At 36.3% G+C, this 22241-nt stretch overlaps 2 protein-coding genes across 6 annotated transcripts; one reads left to right on the forward strand and one right to left on the reverse strand.

Moving 5' to 3' along the window:
* Positions 1-255: 255 nt before the first annotated feature.
* Positions 256-20828, reverse strand: LOC116250186 (SWI/SNF complex component SNF12 homolog). Of its 5 annotated transcripts, none has more exons than XM_050076705.1 (3): positions 18947-20828; positions 18782-18860; positions 256-327 (listed from the first exon to the last, which is right to left on the reverse strand). In XM_050076705.1, exons 1-2 carry the CDS (start codon positions 20518-20520, stop codon positions 18788-18790), a joined length of 1647 nt encoding a protein of 548 aa, XP_049932662.1. In that variant the 5' UTR covers positions 20521-20828; the 3' UTR covers positions 256-327; positions 18782-18787. The 5 variants fall into 5 exon arrangements, with proteins under 5 accessions (XP_049932662.1, XP_049932661.1, XP_031479522.1 ...); XM_050076704.1 differs by lacking the exon at positions 256-327 and adding an exon at positions 14340-14568; XM_031623662.2 differs by lacking the exon at positions 256-327 and adding an exon at positions 14502-14639 and having other exon boundaries at positions 18947-20827.
* LOC116250187 (probable glutathione S-transferase) lies at positions 14095-15559 on the forward strand. Its single transcript, XM_031623665.2, has 2 exons — positions 14095-14650; positions 15063-15559. The coding sequence occupies exons 1-2, from the start codon at positions 14339-14341 to the stop codon at positions 15417-15419; spliced, it is 669 nt and encodes a 222-aa protein (XP_031479525.1). The 5' UTR covers positions 14095-14338; the 3' UTR covers positions 15420-15559.
* Positions 20829-22241: the final 1413 nt, after the last annotated feature.

A 22241-nucleotide genomic window follows, 5' to 3' on the forward strand; every position in this document is an offset into this window, starting at 1 on the left:
ACAGTGGAGACACATGGGTGCCATCCTATTATCATGCCAATATAATAACCATTTTAATCTTCAACACTTGTGACAATATGCTTATTCTTGGGTACTTGGACTGGGAATGACGATTCAAATTTTCACTGCATCATGGAAAGATGAAGATGACAATAATTTTAAGGCCTAAAAAAGGATTTGAAGCCTATAAGCAAAGATTTTATGGATTAGAAGAACCAGAAGGTAGAAGGAAATGATCAAACCAAAAGATCATACCCAGCTGTTGGATAATCTCGATGACCAAATTCAGCCTTGGCGAGCACCCTTGATTTGTCTACTGCTCATTGCCTTGCAAGAAAGAAAAATGTTATACAAATCATTCCAGCATGTTTGTTCAACAGAATAAGGCAAATAAAGATAATAACAAGAACAAATACCATCAAAACCAAGAAACAAAACACACAAATTATGCTTAAAAAAAATCTCGTAGAGGATCATGAAACCTCACAAAATCCTATTTACAAGGACTAGATAAGCACTTGAAAAATTTAAATGCGACAACACTATATGAGCTGGTTTACAATAAAGGTGTTTACTATGATGCAAAAAGCAATCAGACAAAGCAGAAATTGTTTTACGATACACTCAAATAAAATCATGTCTACAAGAACATCATAACCACTCAGACAAATTAAATGGCCGATAATGACACTGTATACATTGGTTTTACGATAAAAATGTGTTTACTAATAAGCGAAAAGTAGTCAGAAAAAACAGATCAAGATAATGCAACTGTAGGATTTGTTTCACGATACAATCAAATAACGTCATTTTTGCAAAGATACAATAAGCACTAGGAAAAATTAAATGCGACAATGGCACCATATGGATAAGTTTGACAACAAAAATGTGTTTACAAAGAGGTGATAAGTAGTCAGACAAAACAGATAGGGATAACGTAACTACAAGATTCGTTTTACGATACACTTAAGTAAAATCATATTTACAAGGACGCATTAAACACACAAAACAGTTAATGCGACGACACTCTATGGATTGGTTTTATGAGAAAAAGGCATTTACTAAAAGACGATAATCAGTCATGAAAAATAAATTGTGATAACACAATTGTAAAATTCATTTTAGGATACACTCCAATAAATTCATGTTTACAAGGGCATTGTATTGACTGGTTTTACAATAAAAAAGGGTGTAACTAAGAGGTGATAAGAAGTCAAACAAAGTAGATTGTGATAACACAAATGCAAGATTTATTTTATGACACACTCCAATAAAATCTTGTTTACAAGGACGTGATAAACACAAAAAATCATGCGATAGCATAACCATAAGATTTGTTTTATGATGCAATGAAGTAAAATTTTGTTTACAAGGATGCGATAAGCACTCAGAAAAAACTAAATGCGACAACGACACTGTATAGACTGGTTTTATGATAAAAAGATGTTTACTAAGAGGTGATAATAGTCCGAAAAAATAGATTGCGAACACACAAATGCATGATTCGTCTTATGGTACACTCATGTTGTTTACAACGACGCAATAAGCACTCGGAAAATTAAATGTGACAACAACACTATGGACTAATTTTGTGATAAATGGGTGTTTCCAAAGTGGCAATAAGTAGTCGAACAAAACAAATTGCAATAATGCAACTGTAGTATTCATTTTATGATACACTCAAATACAATCGTGTTTACAAAGACGTGATAAGTACAAAAATCATACAATAATGCAACTACAGGATTTGATTTATGATACACTCAAATGAAATTCATGGGATAAAACAACATTGTGATTGGTTTTATGATACACTAAATTTGGATTCATGTTTACAAGGATGCGATAGACACACCTAAAAATTAAATGCGACAACAACATTGTATTGATTGGTTTTACAATGAAAAAAAGCTTATCTGAGAGGCAATAAGAAGTCAGGCAAAGTAGATTGTGATAGTGCAAATGCAGGATTCATTTTTATGATACACATCAACAAAACCGTGTTTATAATGATGCGATAAACACAAAAAATTATGCAATAACACAGCTGCAAGATTTGTTTCACGATACACTCAAGTAAAATCATGTTTACAAGAATGTCACAAACACATGAAAAAACTAAACGTGACAATGACACTGTGTGGATTGGTTTTATGATAAAAAGGTCTTTACTAAGAGGTGGTAAACAGTCAAAAAAAATAAAATGTGAATATGCAAATGAAAAATTCATTTTACGATACACTCAAATATCAAATAAAATTGTGTTACAAGGATGTGATAAACACAAAAAATCATGTGATAATGCAGCTACAAGATTTTTTTTTTATGATACACTCAGATAAAATCATGTTTACATGGATGCAATAAGCACTCAAGAAAATTAAATGTGGTGACACTCCATGAACTAGTTTTGTGATAAAAAGGCATTTATAAAGTATCGACAACGCAACTGCAAGATTTGTTTTATATCACACCCAAGTAAAGTCATGTTTACAAGGATGCAGTATGCACTCAAAATTAAATGCGACTACGAGACTGTATGTATTGGTTTTATGTTAAAAATCTGCTTACTAAGAGGTGATAAGGAGTCAGACAAAAAGTCATTCAATAACGCAACTATAAGATTGTTTAAGATACACCCAAATAAAGTCTTGTTTACAAAGACGCGATAAGCACTCAAAAAATTTAAACGCGACAACGACACAATGTGGAATGATTTTATGATAAAAGGGCATTTCCTAACAGGTGATAAATAGTTAGAAAAAAAAATCATGCGATAACACAACTGTTGTATTTATTTTATGATACACTCAAATAAAATCATGTTTACATGGGAGTGATAAGCACAAAAAATTATGCGATAATGCAACTGCATGATTCATTTAAAGATATACACAAGTAAAATCACGGTTACAAGGACGTGATAAACACTCAGAAAAATTAAAAGCGACAATGACACTATATTCACTGGTTTTATGATAAAAATGTCTTAACTAAGAGGCAATAAGCTGTTAGACAAAATAGGTTTTGATAACGTAACTAGAGGATTTTTTTTTACGATACTCTCCAATAAAATAGTGTTTACAAGAATGCGATAAGCACTCAAAAAGACTAAATGAGAAAATGATACTATATGGACTGGTTTTACAATAAAAAGGCATTTACTACGATAAGCAGTCGAGCAAAACAGATCACGATAATGCAACAACAAGATTTGTTTCATGATACACTAAAATAAAACAACGTTTAAAAGGACGCGATAAGCATTCAAAAAAATTAAATTCAATAAAAACACTATATGGTCTTGATTTACAATAAAAGGCATTTACTAGGAGGCGATAAGTAGTCAGACAAAACAGGTTGCGATAACACAACTTTAATATTCATTTTAAGAAACATTCACATACAATTGTGTTTACAAGGTTCCAATAAACACAAAAAATCATTCGATAGTGCAGAGGCAGGATTCATTTTATGATGCACTCAAGTAAAATCATGTTGACATAGACATGATAAGCACATCAAATAAATGTAAAGACAACATTGTATGCTGGGTTTTACGAAAAGAAGGTGTTTACTAAGAGGCAATAAAATCATTTTTGCAAGGCCTAGAAAAGCACTTGATGAAATTCAATGCGACAATGACAGTGTATTGACTGATTTTATAATAAAAAGTTGTTTAATGAAAGCAAAAAATAGTCGGACAAAATAAATTGTGATAACGCAACTGCAAGATTCATTTCACAATACACCCAAATAGACATGTTTACAAGGATGTGATAAACACAAAAAATCGTTTGACAATGCAACTATAAGATTTATTTTATGACACTATATGAACTGATTTTACAATAAAAAAAAGGCATTTACTAAGGAGCGATTAGCAGTCAGACAAAACAGATTGCAGTAAAACAAAGCAGGTTCCGTTTTACAATACACTAAAATAAAATCGTGTTTATAAAAGTATGATAAGCACTCGAAAAAATTAAATAAGACGACATAATATGGACTAGTTTTACAATAAAAAAGTGTCTACTAAGAGGCGATAAGCAGTCAGACAAAACAAATTATAATAACACAACTATATGATTCATTTACGAAACACTCAAATAAAATCATGTTTATAAGAATGAGATAATTACTTGAAAAAACTAAATGCAACAATGACATTATATGGATTGGTTGGATGATAAAAATGCATTTACTAAGAGCCATTAAGCAGTCTAGAAAAACAAATTGCGATAATGCAGTTGTAGGATTCATTTATGGATCCATTTAATAAAATAGTGTTTCTAAGGTTGCAAAAAAAACAAAAAAAAAAAATCAAATGCAACAACGATTGTATAGACTGGTTTTACAATAAAATGTTGTTTATTAAGAGGTTATAAGTAGTTAGACAAAAAATCGTGTGATAATGCAACTGTAGGATTTGTTTGAAGTTACACACAAATAAAATCTTCTTTACAAAGAAACGATAAGCACTCAGAAAATTTAAATGCGACAATGATGCTATGTGGAATGGTTTTATGATAAAAATGTGTTTACCACTAGTGATAAACAATCAAACAAAAAATCATGTGATAACAGAACTGATGATTCATTTTATGATACACTTAAATAAAACCATGTTTACATGGATGGATAAGCACTAAAAATTGTGTAACAATGCAATTTCATGATTCATTTGAAGACACACTCAAGTAAAATCATGTTTACAAGGACATAATAAACACTCAAAAAAAATAAATGTGACAATGATACTGCATTCACTGGTTCTACAATAAAAATGCTTACACTAAAAGGCGATAAGTAGTGAGACAAAATAGATTGCAATAACGCAACTATAGGATTTGTTTTACGATACAACGAAATAAAACCATGTTTAGAAGGACGCAATAAGCATTTAGAATAATTAACTGCAACAAAGACATTGTATGTATTGTTTTTATTATAAAAAGATGTTTACTAATAGACAATAAACAGTCGAACAAAACAGATTGTGATAACACAACTATAGGATTTGTTTTCCGATACACTCACATACAATATACTCAAATAAAATTGTGTTTACTAAGACACGATAAGCACAAAAAATTGCAAGTAATGTAACTACAGGACTTGTTTTACGATACACTAAGTAAAGTTGTGTCTACAAGGACATGAGAAGCACTTAGTGAAATCGTATCTACAACGACACTGCATGAACTAGTTTTATGATAAAAAACATTTACTAAGAGGCTACAAGCAATCAGACAAATCAGATTGCGATAATCCAGGATTCATTTTATAATACACTCAAATAAAATTGTGATTACAATGACACGATAAACACTCGAAAAAAATAAATACAACCATGACATTATATGGACTGATTTTACGATAAAAAAGAATTTACTAAGAGGCGATATGCAGTCAAATAAAAAATGGTGCAATAAGGCTGCAATAAGCATTCACAAAATTAAATGTGACAACCACATTGTATGGATTGCTTTGACAAAGGTGTCTACTAAGAGCCAATATGTAATCAGACAAAATAGATTATGAAAAAGCAACTGCAGGATTCTTTTTATGATACACCCTAGTAAAATTGTGTTTGCAAAGGCACGACAAGCACTCAGAAGAATCAAATGTGATGATGACAATGTATGGACTGCTTTTACGATAAAAAGGCATTTACTAAGAAATGATAAGCAGTCGGGTAGAATAGATTGTGGCAACACAACTACATGATTCGTTTTACGATACACTGAAGTAAAATTGCACATAAAAGGGCACGATAAGCTCTTCAAAAAATTATACGTAATAATGACATTGTACGGATTGGCTTTAAGATAAAAATGCATTTACCAAAAGCCAATAAGCAATCGAACAAAACATATTGTGATAACACAACTACAGGGTTCACTTTAAGAGACACAAATGAAATCATGTTTACAAAGACATGATAAGCACTCAAAAAAACTCAATGTTACAACGACACTATCTGAACTTGTCTTATGACAAAAAGGCATTTACTAAGAGGCAATAAGCAGTCAAACAAAATGGGTTGTAATAATACAACTACAAGATTCATCTTCTGATAAACTCTAGTAAAATCATGTTTCCAGGGAGGTGATAAGAACTCAAAAAATTAAATATGATAACTTTACTGTATGGACTGGTTTTATGATAAAATGGCATTTATTACGAGGCAATAAGCAGATGAACAAAAATAATGCGATAACACAAATGTAGGATCTGTTTTACGTTACTCTCAAATAAAGTCATGTTTACAAGGACACAATATGCACAACTATAGTAAACTCATGTTTACAAGGACCCAATACACACTCAGAAAAATTAAATGCGACAACAACACTATATGGACTGGTTCCATGACAAAAAGGCATTTACTAAAAGATGATAAGCAGTCAGACAAAACAGATTGTGATACGATCTGACAAAATAGATAGTCATACAAAAAATGTTGGATTTGTTCCGATATAACAAAAACAAAATCATGATTAAGAGGATGTGATAAACACTCGAAAAAAATAAATGCAACAACAACACTAAGAGGCAATAAACTATTGAACAAAAATTATTACGATAATGCAATAGTGGGATTTGTTTAACCATACACTAAAATAAAATCATGTTTTCAAGGATGCGATAAGTGCTCAAAAAAATTAAATACGACAACAAGACTGTATGGATTGGTTTTGCGATAAAAGGCATTTACTAAGAAGCAATAAGTAGTCGAACAAAATAGATTGCGAAAATGCAACTATAGGATTCGTTTTATGGTACACTCAAGTAAAATCGTATTTACAAAGACATGATAAGCACTCAAAAAAGTTCAATGCAAAAGCAACAATGTATAAAGGGGTTTGACAAAAAAAAGGCATTTTTACTAGGAGGCGATAAGCAGTTGGACAAAACAAACTATGATAATGCAACCGTAGATTTGGTTTTACTATACATCCAAACAAGATCTTGTTTACAAGAACGCAATAAGCACTTGGAAAAATTAGATACGATAATCAAATTTTATCGACGGTTTGACGATAAAAAGGCGTTTACTGAGAGGTGATTTTATTTGAGTGTATGATAAAATGAAACATGCAATTGTGTTATCACAATTTATTTTGTTTGACTACTTACCATTTCTTAGTAACTGCCTTTTCATCGTAAACCAGTCCATACAGTGTCATTGTGGCATTTAATTTTTTTGAGTGCTTATCACATCCTTGTAAACATGATTTTACTTGAGTGTATAGTAAAATGAATGTTGCAGTTGTCTTATCATAGGATTTATTGTGCTTATCGTATGCTTGTGAACATGATTTTATCTAAGTGTATCATAAAATGAATCATGCAGTTGCATTATCGCTTCTTAGTAAATGCATTTTCATGATAAATCTAGTCCATACAACATCGTTGTCGCATTTAATTTTTTCTAGTGCTTATTGCATCCTTCTAAGCACAATTTTATTTAGATGTATCGTAAAATGAATCACGTACTTGCATTATCACAATCCGTTTTGTCTGCCTGCTTATCGCCAGTTAGAAATGTCTTTTCATTGTAAAAGCAGTTCATACAGTGTCTTTGTTGCATTTAATTATTTTTTTTGCTTATCACCTCATAGTAAACACCTTTTTACTGTAAAGCCAGGCTATATAGTGTCATTGTTGCATTTAATTTTTTTTTTTATTTCTTATCACGTCCATTTAAACACGATTTTCCTTGAGTGTTATGTAAAACGAATGCAACAGCTGTATTATTGCATGATTTTTTGTGTTTATCACCCCCTTATAAACACTATTCTATTTAAGTGTATGGTAAAATGAACCTTGTGGCTTCATTATCGCAATATGTTTTGTTCGATTACTTTTCATCTCATAAAAAACTCTTTTTTATCATAAAACCAGTCCATATAGTGTCATTGTTGAATTTATTTTTCTGAGTGCTAATCTAGTCCTCATAAAGACCAAATGAATTCCTGTAGTTGTGTTATCACAACCTGTTTTGCTTGACTGCTTATTGTGTATGCCTTTTCATTGTAAAATCTTGTTTACAAGGACATGATAAACACAAAAAATTGTGTGATAATGCGGTTAAAGGATTCATTGTACGATACGCTCGAAAATATTGAATGCGACAAGAACACTATATGGACTGGTTTTACAATAAAAAGGCATTTATTAAGACTTGATAAGCAATTGAAAAAAATCGATTACGATAAATTAACTACAAGATTCGTTTTACGATAAACTCAAACATAGGGGTGGGCATCGGGCCGGGCCGGGTCGGCCCATCGGCCCCGGCCCGATATCCCGGGTCCCGGTCCGGCCCGGCCCAATGGGGGGAAGGGGGGAGAAGGAGAGGGGCAGAGGGGCAGGAGGTGGAGGCGGAGGGGGCAAGGGGGAAGAAGGAGAGGCGAAGGAAGGAGGAGGGGGCGGAAGGGGGAAGAAGGAGAGGCGGAAGGTGGGGGAAGGAGGGAGAAGGAGAGGAGGAGAATGGGGGACGGGAGGAGGAGGAGGATGGTATAGACCGTATAGACTCGTTTTGCGATAAAAAAAGAGTTTTCTATGAGATGAAAAGTAACCAAACAAAACAGATTGCGATAATGAAGTAACAAGATTCATTTTACCATACACTTAAATAAAATAGTGTTTATAAGGGGGTGATAAACACAGAAAATCATGCAATAATACAGCTGCTCAAAAAAATTAAATGCAACAACGAGACTGTATAGACTGATTTTGTGATAAAAAAGCATTTACAAAAAAGCAATAAGTAGTCAAACAAAGCAGGTTGTGATAATGCTACTGCAGGATTCTTTTGATGGTACACTCAAGTAAAATTGTGTTTAGAAGATGCAATAAGAACTCGAAAAAGTTAAGTGCAACGACTATATGAAGGGGTTTGATGAAGAAAAGGCATTTACTAGAAGGCAGTAAGCGTCTTCGCAAAACAGATTATGATAACGCAATTGTAGGTCTCGTTTTACTACACACTCAAATAAGATCACGTTTACAAGGATGCGATAAGCACTTAGAAAAATTAGATGCGACAGTGAGACTTTATCAACCGGTTTGATGATAAAAAGATGTTTAGTGAGAGGTGATTTTATTTGAGTGTATGGTAAAGCAAAACCTACAATTGTGTTATCGCAATCTGTTTTGTTTGACTATTTATCACCTCTTAGTAAATGTCTTTTCATCGTAAACCAATCCATGCAGTATCGCTGTTGTATTTAATTTTTTCCAGTGCTTATCATGTCCTTGTAAACATGATTTTACTTGAATGTATCGTAAAATGAATCATGCAGTTGTATTATTGTAGGATTTATTGTGCTTAGCATGTGCTTGTGAACGTAATTTTATTTGAGTGTATCCTAAAATGAATGATGCAGTTGCATGATTGCTTCTTAGTAAATGTCTTTCTATGATAAATCCAAACCATACATCATCGTTGTTGCATTTAATATTTTCAAGTGCTTATCACAACCTTATAAGCACAATTTTATTTGGGTGTATCATAAAATGTATCAAGTATTTGCATTAATAGCAATCCATTTTGTCTGACTACTTATCAACAACTAGTAAATGTCATTTTGTCATAAAACCAATTCATACAGTGTCGTTGTTGCGTTTAATTATTCCGACAGTTTATCGCTTCATAATAGATACATGTTTTTTGTAAAGCCAACCAATGTAGTGTTGTTGTGGTATTTAATTTTTTTTAGTGCTTATCATGTCTATCTAAACACAATTTTGCTTAAGTGTTTTGTAAAACGAATGTTGCAGCTGCATTATCACACGATTTTCTGTGTTTATTGCCCCCTTATAAACACGATTAAGTCCAACTACTTTTCACCTCATAGATAACTTCATTTTATCTTAAAACCAATCCATATAGTGTCATTGTCGCATTTATTTTGTCAAGTGCATATCTAGTTCTTGTAAACACTATTTTGCTTTAGTGTATCATAAAATGAATTTTTGGAGTTGCGTTATTCTAATCTATTTTGTTTGTTTATTAGTAAATGCCTTTTCATCATAAAATTGTGTTCACAAGCACATGATAAACACAAAAAGTTGTGCGATAATGCTGCTATAGGAATCATTTTATGATACACACAAAAAAATTAAAAGTGATAATGACACTGTATGGACTGGTTTTACGATAAAAAGGCATTTACTAAGACACGATAAGTAATTTGCCAAAATAGATTATAATAATGCAACTGTAGGATTCATTTTGTGATTCCCTCAAATAAAATCATGTTTACAAGAATGCGATGTGCACTCAAAAAAGTTAAATGTGACAAGGACAATATATGGATTGGTTTTACGATAAAAAGACATTTACTAAGAGGTAATATGCAGTCAGACGAAAAACAATTGTGATACCGCATGATTCATTTTACGATACACTCAAACAAAACCGTGTTTAGAAAACCATGATAAGAAATAGGAAAAATTAAATGCGACAACAACACTTTATGGACAAGTGTTGTGATACAAAGGAGTTTACTAAGAGGTAATAAGCAGTCAGACAAAACTAACTGCGATAATGAATCTGCAAGATTCATTTTACAATACACTCAAATAAAATCATGTTTATAAGGACTAGGTAAGCACAAAAAATTATGTGATAACACAACTGTAAGATTTGTTTTATCGTACACTGAAGTAAAATCATGTTTAAAAGGATTCGATAAGCACACAAAAAAGTTAAATGCAACAATGACACTATATGTACTAGATTTATGATGAAAAAGTACTTACAAAGAGGCAATACGCAGTCAGATAAAACAGATTGCGATAAGACAAATGCATGATTCATTTTATAATTCTTTCAAATATAATCATGTTTGCGAAGACGTAATAAGAACTCGAAAAAATTAACTACGACAATGACAATGTGTAGACTGGTTTTACGATAAAAAGACATTTACTAACAGGCGATAAGCAATCAAACACAAAGTCGTGCAATAATGCAATTGCAGAAATAATTTTACTTTACACTTCAATAAAGTTGTGTTTACAAAGAAATAATTTTACTTTACACTCCAATAAAGTTGTGTTTACAAGGATGCGATAAGCACAAAAGATCGTGTGATAAATCAACGGCATGATTTGTTTTATGAAACATTCAAGCAAATCATGTTTATAAGGATGTGGTAAGCACTCAGAAAAATTAAATGCGACAATGACACTATATGGATTGTTTTTACGATAAAAAGGCATTTTACAAAGAAGTGATAAGTTATCAAACAAAACAAATTGTGATAACCCAAGCGCAAGATTTGTTTTATGATACACTCAAATAAAATCGTGTATACAGAGACGTTATAAGCACTTAAAAAATTAAATGCAGCAATGATACTGTATAGATTGGTTTTATGATAACAATGCATTTACTAAAGGGCGATTAGCAGTTGAACAAAATAGACTGTGATAACGCAACTACCAGAATTGTTTTACGAAATTCTAAAATAAAATCTTGTTCACAAGGATGCGATAAGCACTCAAAAAAATTAAATGAAAGAATGACACTGTATGGACTAGTTTATAATAAAAAAGTTTTTAATAATAAGAGATAAAAAGTCAGACAAAACATATTGCAATAATGCAACTCTAGGATTTCTTTTATGACATACTCAAATAAAATCATGTTTACAAGGATGCAATAAGCACTTCGAAAAAAGTATAAGCAACAACGACACTGTAAGGACTGGTTTGATGATAAAAAGTCGTTCACATAGATGCAATAAGATATCGTACAAAACAGATTGTGATAACATAACTGTAGGATTCGTTTTATGACACACTCATAAAATCGTGTTTACAGGGATGTGGTTGGCACTCGAAAAAATTAAATGCAACAACGAAACTTTATGGTCTAGTTTTATGATAAAAAAGTGTTACTAAGAGGTGATAAGTAGTTGCACAAAATAGGTTGCGATAAAGCAATTGTTGGATTCATTTTACAATACACTGAAACAAAATTATGTTTTTTGAAATGGGCTAAGCACCTGAAATCATAAGATGTCATAACTACGAGATTCATTTTATGATGCAGTTGAGTAAAATCGTGTTTACATAGATGCGATAAGCACAAAAAAAAATTATACGCGACAACGACATTGTATGGACTGTTTTTAAGATAAAAAGATGTTTAGAAGGAGGTGATAAGCAGTCGAATAAAAAAAATTGATAATGCAGTTGCAATATTCGTTTTAAGATACTTTCAAGTAAAATCATGTTTACAAAGATGCGATGCGCACTCGAAAAAATTAAATGTGACAAGCACACTATATGGGAAGGTTCTACGATAAAAAAGCATTTAAGAAAAGGCAATGAGAAATGAGACAAAATAGATTGCATTTACACAACGGCAAGTATCATTTTATGATGCACTCAAATAAAATCATGTTTAGAGATAAAATGTGATAATTTATTGACAGATATTTTGACTATGGGATCAGGTTAGACATTTTCTATTGCCAATACATGCTGCTAAAAGTTTTCATGTAGTGTTTTCATGTAGTTGGTTCAGCGGCTTGTGTAGCCAACGCAAGCATAGGCTGAGTATAACGGTAGAAGTACTAATCTCGGAGTTTTATGCCATTAAGTGAGAAACAAAGGCTTTCAGTCTGAATGCGGCTTCCTCAAGTGACAATTAATACACCAAAATATCTCCAATGAAGATTTCAGTGTTTTCATTAAACGGATTTAGTTTAATACACTAGGTGAGTGTTAATAGGCAACAAAAAGCACAGCAACTATTCAAAAGTAAGAACGGACCACGTGTCAAGGCCTAATATGGAGCCAGCGAAACAGTGTCCAGAGGAACTCGTTACCTTTTTATATTAGCACCAGAACCCAACGTTTTTCTCCAAAAGAATATTTCTATCTTCTTCCTTCCGTTTGATGGCCAGAAACATATTTCTGGAAACAAGTTTTCAAAAATATGTTTCTGGAATTGGTTTTCTAGAAATAAAATTCTAGGATTTCCAAAAGTATGTTGCGTTTGATGGCAAGAGGGAAAGAATAGATGGAAATGAGAAAGTAGCAGCTCCCCCTCCGCCCCTTTCTTCTTCCTCCCTCCTTCCCCTCTCCTCTTCCCTCCTTCAGTTCTTCCCCTTTCCTCCTCTCCTTTTCTTCCTCCCTCCTTCCTTCCGTTCTTCCCCTTTCCTCCTCCCTCTTTCTCCTCCCTCCTTCCCCTTTCCTCCTCCCTCCTTCCACGATCCCTCCTTCTTCCCCTTTCCTCCTCCCTCCTTCCGCTTTCCCCCTCCCCTCTTCCTCCTCTCTCCTCCTTCCTCCTTCCGTTCTTCCTTCCCCTTTCCTCCTCTCTCCTTCCGCTTTCCCCCTCCCCTCTTCTTCCTCCCTCCTTCCCCTCTCCTCCTTCCTCCTTCCGTTCTTCCCCTTTCCTCCTCCCCTCTTTCTCCTTCCTCCTTCCCCCTTTCTCCTTCCTCCTTCCCCTTCCCCTTTCCCTTTCCCTTTCCCTTTCCCTTCTTCTCCTTCCTTCCCTTCTTCTTTCCTCCCTCCTCCTCCCTTCTTCTCTTCTTCTTCCTCCTCCCTCTTTCCCTTTCCTCCTCCCTCCCCGCCCCTTCTTCCTCCCCAACGGTAAAAAAAAGAAAACCGGAAATATTATTCCGTCTCTCAGCTGGAATAATATTTCTAAAAATATTATTCCGATTTCAGCCCCAACGGTAAAAAAAATAATTCCATGTTTGATGAAACTGAAAAAATTTTAAAAATTTGAATTATTTTTCCTGTGGTACAGTAAAATCCCTGCTTATCAAACGCTACCTTAATTAAACAACTTTCTGGGTTTAGAATTGTATAATTTTTTAACTAAAAAAACATTTTCTCCATTATGTCATTCAATCAAGGGTGATAGTGTGGAAGATTCGTTCCAACGCCATTGGAAGCAAACAATTGTCACATCAACGGAAAAATTAATAGTTTTTCCTTTTCAATTGAAGACAACAGAAAGAGAAACGCGAGAAGACTAAGTTATAAATTTTCCCATCTTACCACTTATCACCACCTATGACGGTAAAATCAGTTCAGATTTTTAGAGCTCTCTATCGCTCTCAGAGCTGCGGCTTTCTCCAGATGACTGAAAGGTTCAGCATGTTAACATCGACAACGTCCTTGCTCACGTCAGTGTCCATGACTTCCAAGCCAATGTCCTTTTCGACCGAGGATTGATGACCGACGCCATTGCTGACCATTGACTTCATCCTCAAACTTGGGCTCCAAAACAGGCTGAAGATGTCATCAACCATAAATACACAAACACCATTCCAGCCACACCCGCACTCTAGAGAGAGAGAGAATGAGCGAAGAAGTGAAGCTGCATAGCATTTGGGAAAGCCCATTCGGTTTCAGAGTACAAATTGCCTTGAGCTTCAAGGGAATCGAGTATGAATACATAGAAGAATATTTGAAGGACAAGAGCGAGCTCCTGTTAAGATACAACCCAGTTCATAAGAAGGTCCCCGTGCTCGTTCATCGCGGGAAGCCGATACCAGAGTCGATGGTGATCATCGAATACGTCGAGGAAACCTGGCCAGAGAAGCCCATCTTGTCAGAAGATCTTCATGAGCGAGCTATGGCACGATTCTGGGCAAAATTTTCTGATGATAAGGTGAAAAATAATTCATCAGTTTGTGCAAACCTCTCTCTCCCTCTCCCTTCCTCTGTCACATACAAAGAGACAGACTTGTTTTATGCAAGGAAACTACACAGATCAAATTCATTCGAAATGGTCTATACTGATTACAGGATCCAGGCATAAACACATACACATTATACCGGTTATTAGTGGAAAATCTATGGAGATTGGCTTTCCAAAGCATGGATTTTTCCATGTTTTGATAGTTTGAGAAACGCAGAGAAAACCGGGTAATCCCGCTGTCCAATTTCAGTTTAAAAACATGTTCTTGATTTTCTCAGTAGTGTTCTCCAATCCTTTCTCGAGGGATCGCACCACTTTTTTCTCTATATTCCCTTCATTCCTTGTTGGGGTACTCTCATGATTTTCCCTTTCCCTTTTCTAGTGCTCACCGGCAATTTTCAAATATTTCTCCACCCAAGGTGAGGAGCATGATAAGGCCAAGGCAGAGCTAGTTGAGAATTTGAAGACACTGGAAGGTGCATTGAAGGGTAACAAATTCTTTGGTGGAGAGACGATCGGACTAGTTGATATTGCAGCAGGCTGGATGCCTATGTGGATCCAAAGAATTGAAGAGGTCCTTGGTAACAAAGTTGTTGAAGAAAATAGTTTCCCACATCTGCAGGGTTGGTTCCATGACCTCCTGAATCTCCCTTTCGTGAACCAGAACCTGCCCCCACCTGAGAAACTCCGTGAGCACCTTAAGAACTTCCGCAACAGCTTGCTTGCACGATCAACCTAGCCTGCTATCTTGATGCTTCCCAGTTGCTTACTCTTTAGCTTGCTAGTTACTTAGAGAAGAATGACGGTGTGGTATACTTATAAATGGCATGTAACAATATATATCGATGCTTAATGCAAATTCTTGAGGTTCTCAGTTTACCCACATTTCTTCAACGATCTTGATTGAAGAGACACGGAGGCCACTGATGGCCCTGAAAATTTTACTCTTTGTGGACAATAATTCACATGTTAAAAGGAAATTCTGGTTTTTTTTATTTCTATAAGCAAACAATTAAACAGCTATGATCATGAACCAACTAAGCATTCCAACTGGAACTGACTGAAATCTATTTCGAAGCTATTGATAACTGTGCAAAAGTCCAAATGAATCTTCATAACTGTGCAAAAGTCCAAATGAATCTTCATTCACAGTTAATCTCTACAAGTAAAAACAACCAAAGGGCATGTCATAAAATTTAAAGTTTGCACCATTGACTGATGAAATGCACGGAAAGACTGATCAAATGCACCAGAAAGAGGATGTACACTCCTTGAAAACAACATACATGGAATTTTGCCAATATTGCCACCCCATTTTTACCATGACAAGGATACATAATATACAAGAAAATAACTAAATCAATTTTTGGCTCTAACACTGCTGTTTGCTATCACTTCTTGCCCAAGTTGGTGGACAGAGTGGAAATGAGTAAACAATCCACGTGCAAAACTTCCTTCGAGTGGCCATTTTATGGGGGCAACAAAGCCAACAACATGCACGATAAATGCATGGATTCACAACCATCCCCTCACGTTTGTCCAAATTGACTGCTCCCTCCCTCATAAACTACAAAACCACTTCATTGCTCTAGTCTTGCACCCAAGGATGCACGCTTCAGTTTTGGACTGTTGATGACCGTCAATTTGAATGGCCCTAGACAGTCCACCCCAGCCAGGTGTGCTGAGCCTTACGGGATGACTCCTCTGCAACTGCAACGAGGTATTTGTAGAAAATTTCACTCATAGCAACTCATCACATACTTCTTAAACTATCATAAGACAGATCAAAAGTTCAAGGAGGATTGTATGCCTGAAAAATTATTCTTACAATTCATTACTTTGAAAATGCCACCTTGCTATGCCAGAGCATGGTGCTAGTAGCTTCCTGAAAATGAAAATTCCTCAAAATTGACCACATCAAAATCTTAGTTCCTGAAAACAGTAATTGTCCTCAAGCTCCGCACTTTGATCCATGATAGAATTTCCAATGTGCTTTGATGAGGCATTTAGTTTCCCGACATTTTACTTTTACCACTGCATAGGACATTGCTTCTTGCTCCCAATTGCAGTATCACTTATTCATTAGATATTTGTTCTGCACATATTGGCATGCCATGATGCCACTTTAGGAGTCACATCCAACAAAATATCAACAATTTAGAGTTCCTCCAAAAACACATCCTCTTTAATCAACAACAAACAAATAAGCTTGATTCCAGTGAAACTTAAGATCAACACAAGTTTATCTCAGATCCTCAAAAGATACATTTGAGCAAGCCATAAAGCACCAAAAAGAAAGTCAGTATTCTTTTAACACCTGCAGATACCATAGACCAGTCACCAGATCTGGTCTTCCATGCTCATGGAGGTGGCGTAACTCCATCATCTGGAGTCTAGAGTATGTCTTGTCTGCCAATTAGGATATCCTACTTACAACTCCAATTCTTGGGTTCAATAACGTAAAAGAACCAACTACTTGACATACATACCAACCTAAATCGCATCTATCATGTAGTTCTCGAGTCAATCTTCATTCTCCTGTGCACATACAAAGCACCAGTTACCTTGACATAAGACAATTTTTTTATGCTGGTCACATGGATAAATGTCATACCAACGCTTCACAGGCTTCTATTCCAAACAGATTTATCAGTCTAATCTGTCAGTTGTCTATCGCAGCTTCCTTATTCCTTTCTTTGCAGCAACTATGGCCATTGGACACTGACCATTTTATCCAATCAAATACATATTTAGGATTTTCACCAAATTACAAAGTAAGTTGATACTCTCTGCATTAACGCTTTCGTTACCCAACTTCAGAATCCCAAAAATCAAGATTCAGTATGAACAACAGCAGCACCATTTACAAATCCAGCCAAATAGAATTCCCCTCTTGCTGGCAGACTGAACTAGAAACAGGCCTCTTTACAACAATAATGTCATATAAACTTATGACCTGGTCATAACAAATCCATAGGTTTCCATAAGATGAGTTTCTTCCATTGTCACATATATCGTCTATGGGTACTATACCGCAAGGAATTTCTCGAGTATAATACAACAAAGTTGTATATCTGAGGAATATCTCGAGAAAATCTCGACCAATTTTTAAAAAATTTAAAACATTTAATAAATCCTAAAAATTATAAAAAAATAAAATTATTAAAAAATACAAAAAACGCAAAAAAAATGCATATAATACACGTTCTTTTATGTTTGTTTTTCTGGCATTTTTTTAAAAAAGAAGCGTTTAATTGCCATTTTATACGGGTGACTTATTTCTCGGGTAATATGCATGTTTTTTTCCAAATAATGTGTGTTTTATGTGACAATACTTTCTTCTCGTATTTGAACCAGCTTCCTTTGGCAGCTTATTGACTTAAGCGGCTTGGGCCTTGGGGTACTTGCGAAAATTCCAACAGCAACTTAGATTGGTCATATCTTGCAATTGAAAAAGAGTCAGTAATACTTTATTGCATTTGATGCATCTTGGAAAATGTTCTCATGCAAAGGGAGAAGCATTTCCACAGTGAAAGGGCATCAGGAACTCAGAGAAAATTTCGAAAAACTTCAAATAATGAGAAAGAAAGGCAAACCTGCTCCATCAACTACACAATCTTATCAAAACACATCCCAGGAACCAATGAAGATCAAAAAGTAAAATTTCAGATGCAAAACCGAATTCAGCTCTTTACTTTAATTGAAATTTGAAAATCAGGGATGCCCCCAATGAAAACCTTAAATTACATAATTAACCAGATCATGTGCCTATTTCATGTCAAACATTAATGAACAGATATCCATATTTATTAAATATACTTCATAAGAAACCTCTCATAACAGGTAAATGTAACTAAAAGGCTAATATCTAACAGGACACCTAGAAAAAAAAAAACCATCACCTTCTTCACACTAACCAGCATTTCATCTCAAAGTAGTTCTAACTTTGTTAATTAGCAAAACAGCACGTCAGTACAATTACATTTGAGAACAGGCAGCAGATAAAACAAGAATTGCTTCCGTGAAGCCCGCGGAAGAAAAGAAAAGGGGAAGAATAATGCTAAATCCCACACCCAAAAGGCAAGTGATTCAGCAAAAAACCTTTTATCATGTGGCTCCCGGTGCATCACTTCCACCAGCAGGCTTACGATTCAAATAGCGAATGACAGCATCCTCAACCCTGTTCACTCGCACCACAACAAGAATAAGGTAACAAACAAAGGCACCGCTAAGCATCGTACAAAGAAACGAAGTGAAGATACTTACCATGGTTGATTATAGAATTCTGCACGCCGCTCCTTTTCGGCATTCCTACTTGCTTCTCCGGCGACCAGCTTCAAGTCCTTACTCTGCGATGCAATAAGGGCATTGATAAACTCCACAGGCGACTGGCTAAATCCCAAAAAGAATGCCCTCCTCTTCCGGTGCTCATGGATCCTCTTGATTGCAGAAGAAATGGCCTCGTCACACGCTTCAATCTCTTTATGCTTCTCCGTATTCGCCAGAAAGGCAGCCATCTCCTTCTGCAGAGGGAAGGGGACGTCCACCAGAACGTCGTAAGCTACGCTGCCCACTGGCATTTCACCAGACAACCTGATCCTGTGTTCCAATTGTATAGCTTGAGGAGGAGATAAATGAGGAGATATCTTATGTGATACTGCAGTGAATTTCATTTTCTCTTCATTGAAGACCTTTCGGAGCGGTGGATCGCAGATGAAGAAAGAGGGATCTGCTGGATTCTGCAGCTTCCTGGCCTTCACATAGTGCCATATAGCAGCTAGAATTCTCGGACGGGTGTCGACTTCAATCCCCAGAACCTCCATTAGTGCCGGTGACAATTTGAACTTCTCTGGCACGTAATTCATCTCGAGACGAATACCGGCTGTGAATTCTTTGTCCCCAATTCGCTTAATTTCGAAACCTTCGTGCTGGACCGGCGAGCGAGCATTTTCCCACACAATTGTTGGGTTCTCAGGGTACATAGTCGGGTCCAAGGTAACTGTGATTCTCTTGAAAAATGCAGAAAATTTCGGGAACGAATGATTCGGCTTTGGAATGCCACCCGCTGGCTCCGGTTCAGAACCATCCTCCAGAATCCTCCCAACTATCTTTAGCGACCACGATGGCGTCTCCCCAGGCCCGCGCTCATGAGGAGCCTTGTTCTGGTTGGCGTACGTGTTGAAGATGTATATTCGGAGTGTCTTCTGCATCGAAGGCGGGTTCTTGAGCGACTCCTGAATGTCGATTTTCTTCCTCATCAAGGCCGCATCTACACGGCTCTCGAACTCGAGGAGCTGCGTGTAGAGGGCAGATTCCGGCAAGAGCGCAGCCACGCGGTCAGGCAACTGCTTCTCGGGAAGCTTTCGCTTCTTCCGGCGGGCGGCCGGGGTGAGCTCCGCCGACTTCAATGCAGCAGCAATACTGGCGCTCGTGGGCGTTCCAGCGGGGCGGACGGGCGGCTTTTGCTGGGCCCTCTTTGCATTCGCTGAGCTCGGCGTGGATAGAGTAGGAGAAGATGAATGGAGATTCTGGACCTGAGGTTGGCCGTGGACGATGGACTGCGTCTGCATCTGCAGGTGGGACTGGGGTTGGAACTGAGGGTGGGCCGACTGCACCTGCACCTGAGCCTGAACGAAAGCCTGCGTCTGAAAGGGGCTCTGGAAGTGGGGCGGGGGGGCGACTGCCGGCTGCGAATTGAGGATCGTCGGCGGGTTCACCGCCGTCGAAGGCGTCGGGATCATGGACTGCGGGGGCGGCATGGCCGAGTTGCCCAGCGAGCCAGGAGCGCCGGGCTGCCGCATCTGGTTGGTGCTGGCGTTGCCGCTCGTATTCGTCGCCATGGCTTCGTACGATAAACTGAAACCCCAACCTTCGAAGGGGAGCTTCAAAGAGCTCTAACCAAAACCCTCTTGCAAAACCCTATACTCATCTTCGAAAAAGAACGCCCAAAAATAAAACCCTAGAAGCTTTCCTCTTTGATGCAGAAAAGAAGTGCAGAAATCGAAACAGTGAAAACCGGTATGAAATGACGATGGTTCTCCGGAGATGGATCCGTGAAACTCCTCTACCTTCTTTGGCTTTGCTGTAGAGTTTCGTGGTCCGGCGAAAGATGAAGGGACAAGGGAGGAGGTGGAGACGGAAACTGTTCCGCAGGTACAGCAAAGCAGGTTGCCCCGTGTTCCGTGTGGGTCTTCTGATGGATCGGATCCTAACTGGATCGGACCCGAATATTTAACAAAGTTGCCTCCTCTTTTGCGTTTGATGGTCTAAGGACTCGAGAACTACTGGTCTAAATCAAGCCCTCCCTTTGATCAATCGGACTTTTTTTTTTCAATGCAAAGAAATAAAATAAAAGTCTTATGCGTAGATCTTAAGTTTAATTTGATGAACCCATGAACTTTATCACACATCTTTCGTTGTATCAGTATAAAAGCATACCATATCATATTCATGAATTTCCGATCAACCAAATGAAATGCCCCCTTAAAAAAAAAAAAGGGTCTTGGATTCCCGTTCGCCTATTGCTTACTATTTCTACGTTTTTTCTTATTGCTGTAGCAATTGTGGAAACTTGAAATGGATTTTCTTTATAAGATATAAAAAAGAAAAACATTTTTTTCAGAACCAGAAACTTTAGTAAAGAGCATTAACCGCTCTCAAATCATCCTTGTTCCAAAATCGAAGGAGCAAGTAACATTGGAGTCTTCCGGCCCATATCACTATGCTATCTAATCGCACTATTGAAGACCAGATTCTCGCTGTTCATGAAGTGATCAACAGGTAAGTCGGCCCTCCTAAAACTTGATATTGTAAAAGCATGTACTAATTTGAAATGGCCTTTTTGCTCATACTTTATATAAAAAACAAAAATACCTCATCTCCCTTTTGGTGCATATTTGTTGCGTGCACAATGGTCTGCACGTAACTCAATCTCCTTTGCACTAATGATGGAAATCCTCTCAAGAAGAATAAGATGGGAAAGAGAGAGAGAGAGGATCAATAGAAATGCCGAACATAATAGAGACTACCGATAAATCCAGGGATATTCTGTGCGGTTGATATGATGATGATATGTAAAGCCAAAAAAGCATTCAATCAGATGCATCAATGAGATCTTCCTAAAGCTGGATTAATAATTAACCTTTAAAAGTATTATATCATTCCATTTCATGTGAAATAACACTTTTAAGTCATTAATTATCTGGGTTGGACCCTAATTTTCCAATATCATACTTGGGATTGCCTCTTTTCGGCAGCAAACTTCAAGTGGAGAATTGTGAAGCTTTAGTTGAGAAAGTAAGCAGGCGACTGGCAAGCTGGAAAAAATGGTTTTTATCCATCTCAAGCAGAATCTTTTTAGTATGATATATCAAATAATTGGATATTGGATGATGGCCTTCAAATTTCCCGGCAGTCTTTATGCTAACCATTAACGGAGGAGGGGCCTGGATTGATTCAGCTGAACACATGCAATCGAGCTATGCATTCCGAATTAGTAATATCCAATTCATGATGGGTCCAGCTAGTTAGATCAAAATATTTAAGAAATTTCAGTCTATTG

This window comes from Nymphaea colorata, chromosome 3, assembly GCF_008831285.2.
Source record: "Nymphaea colorata isolate Beijing-Zhang1983 chromosome 3, ASM883128v2, whole genome shotgun sequence".
NCBI lineage: Eukaryota > Viridiplantae > Streptophyta > Magnoliopsida > Nymphaeales > Nymphaeaceae > Nymphaea > Nymphaea colorata.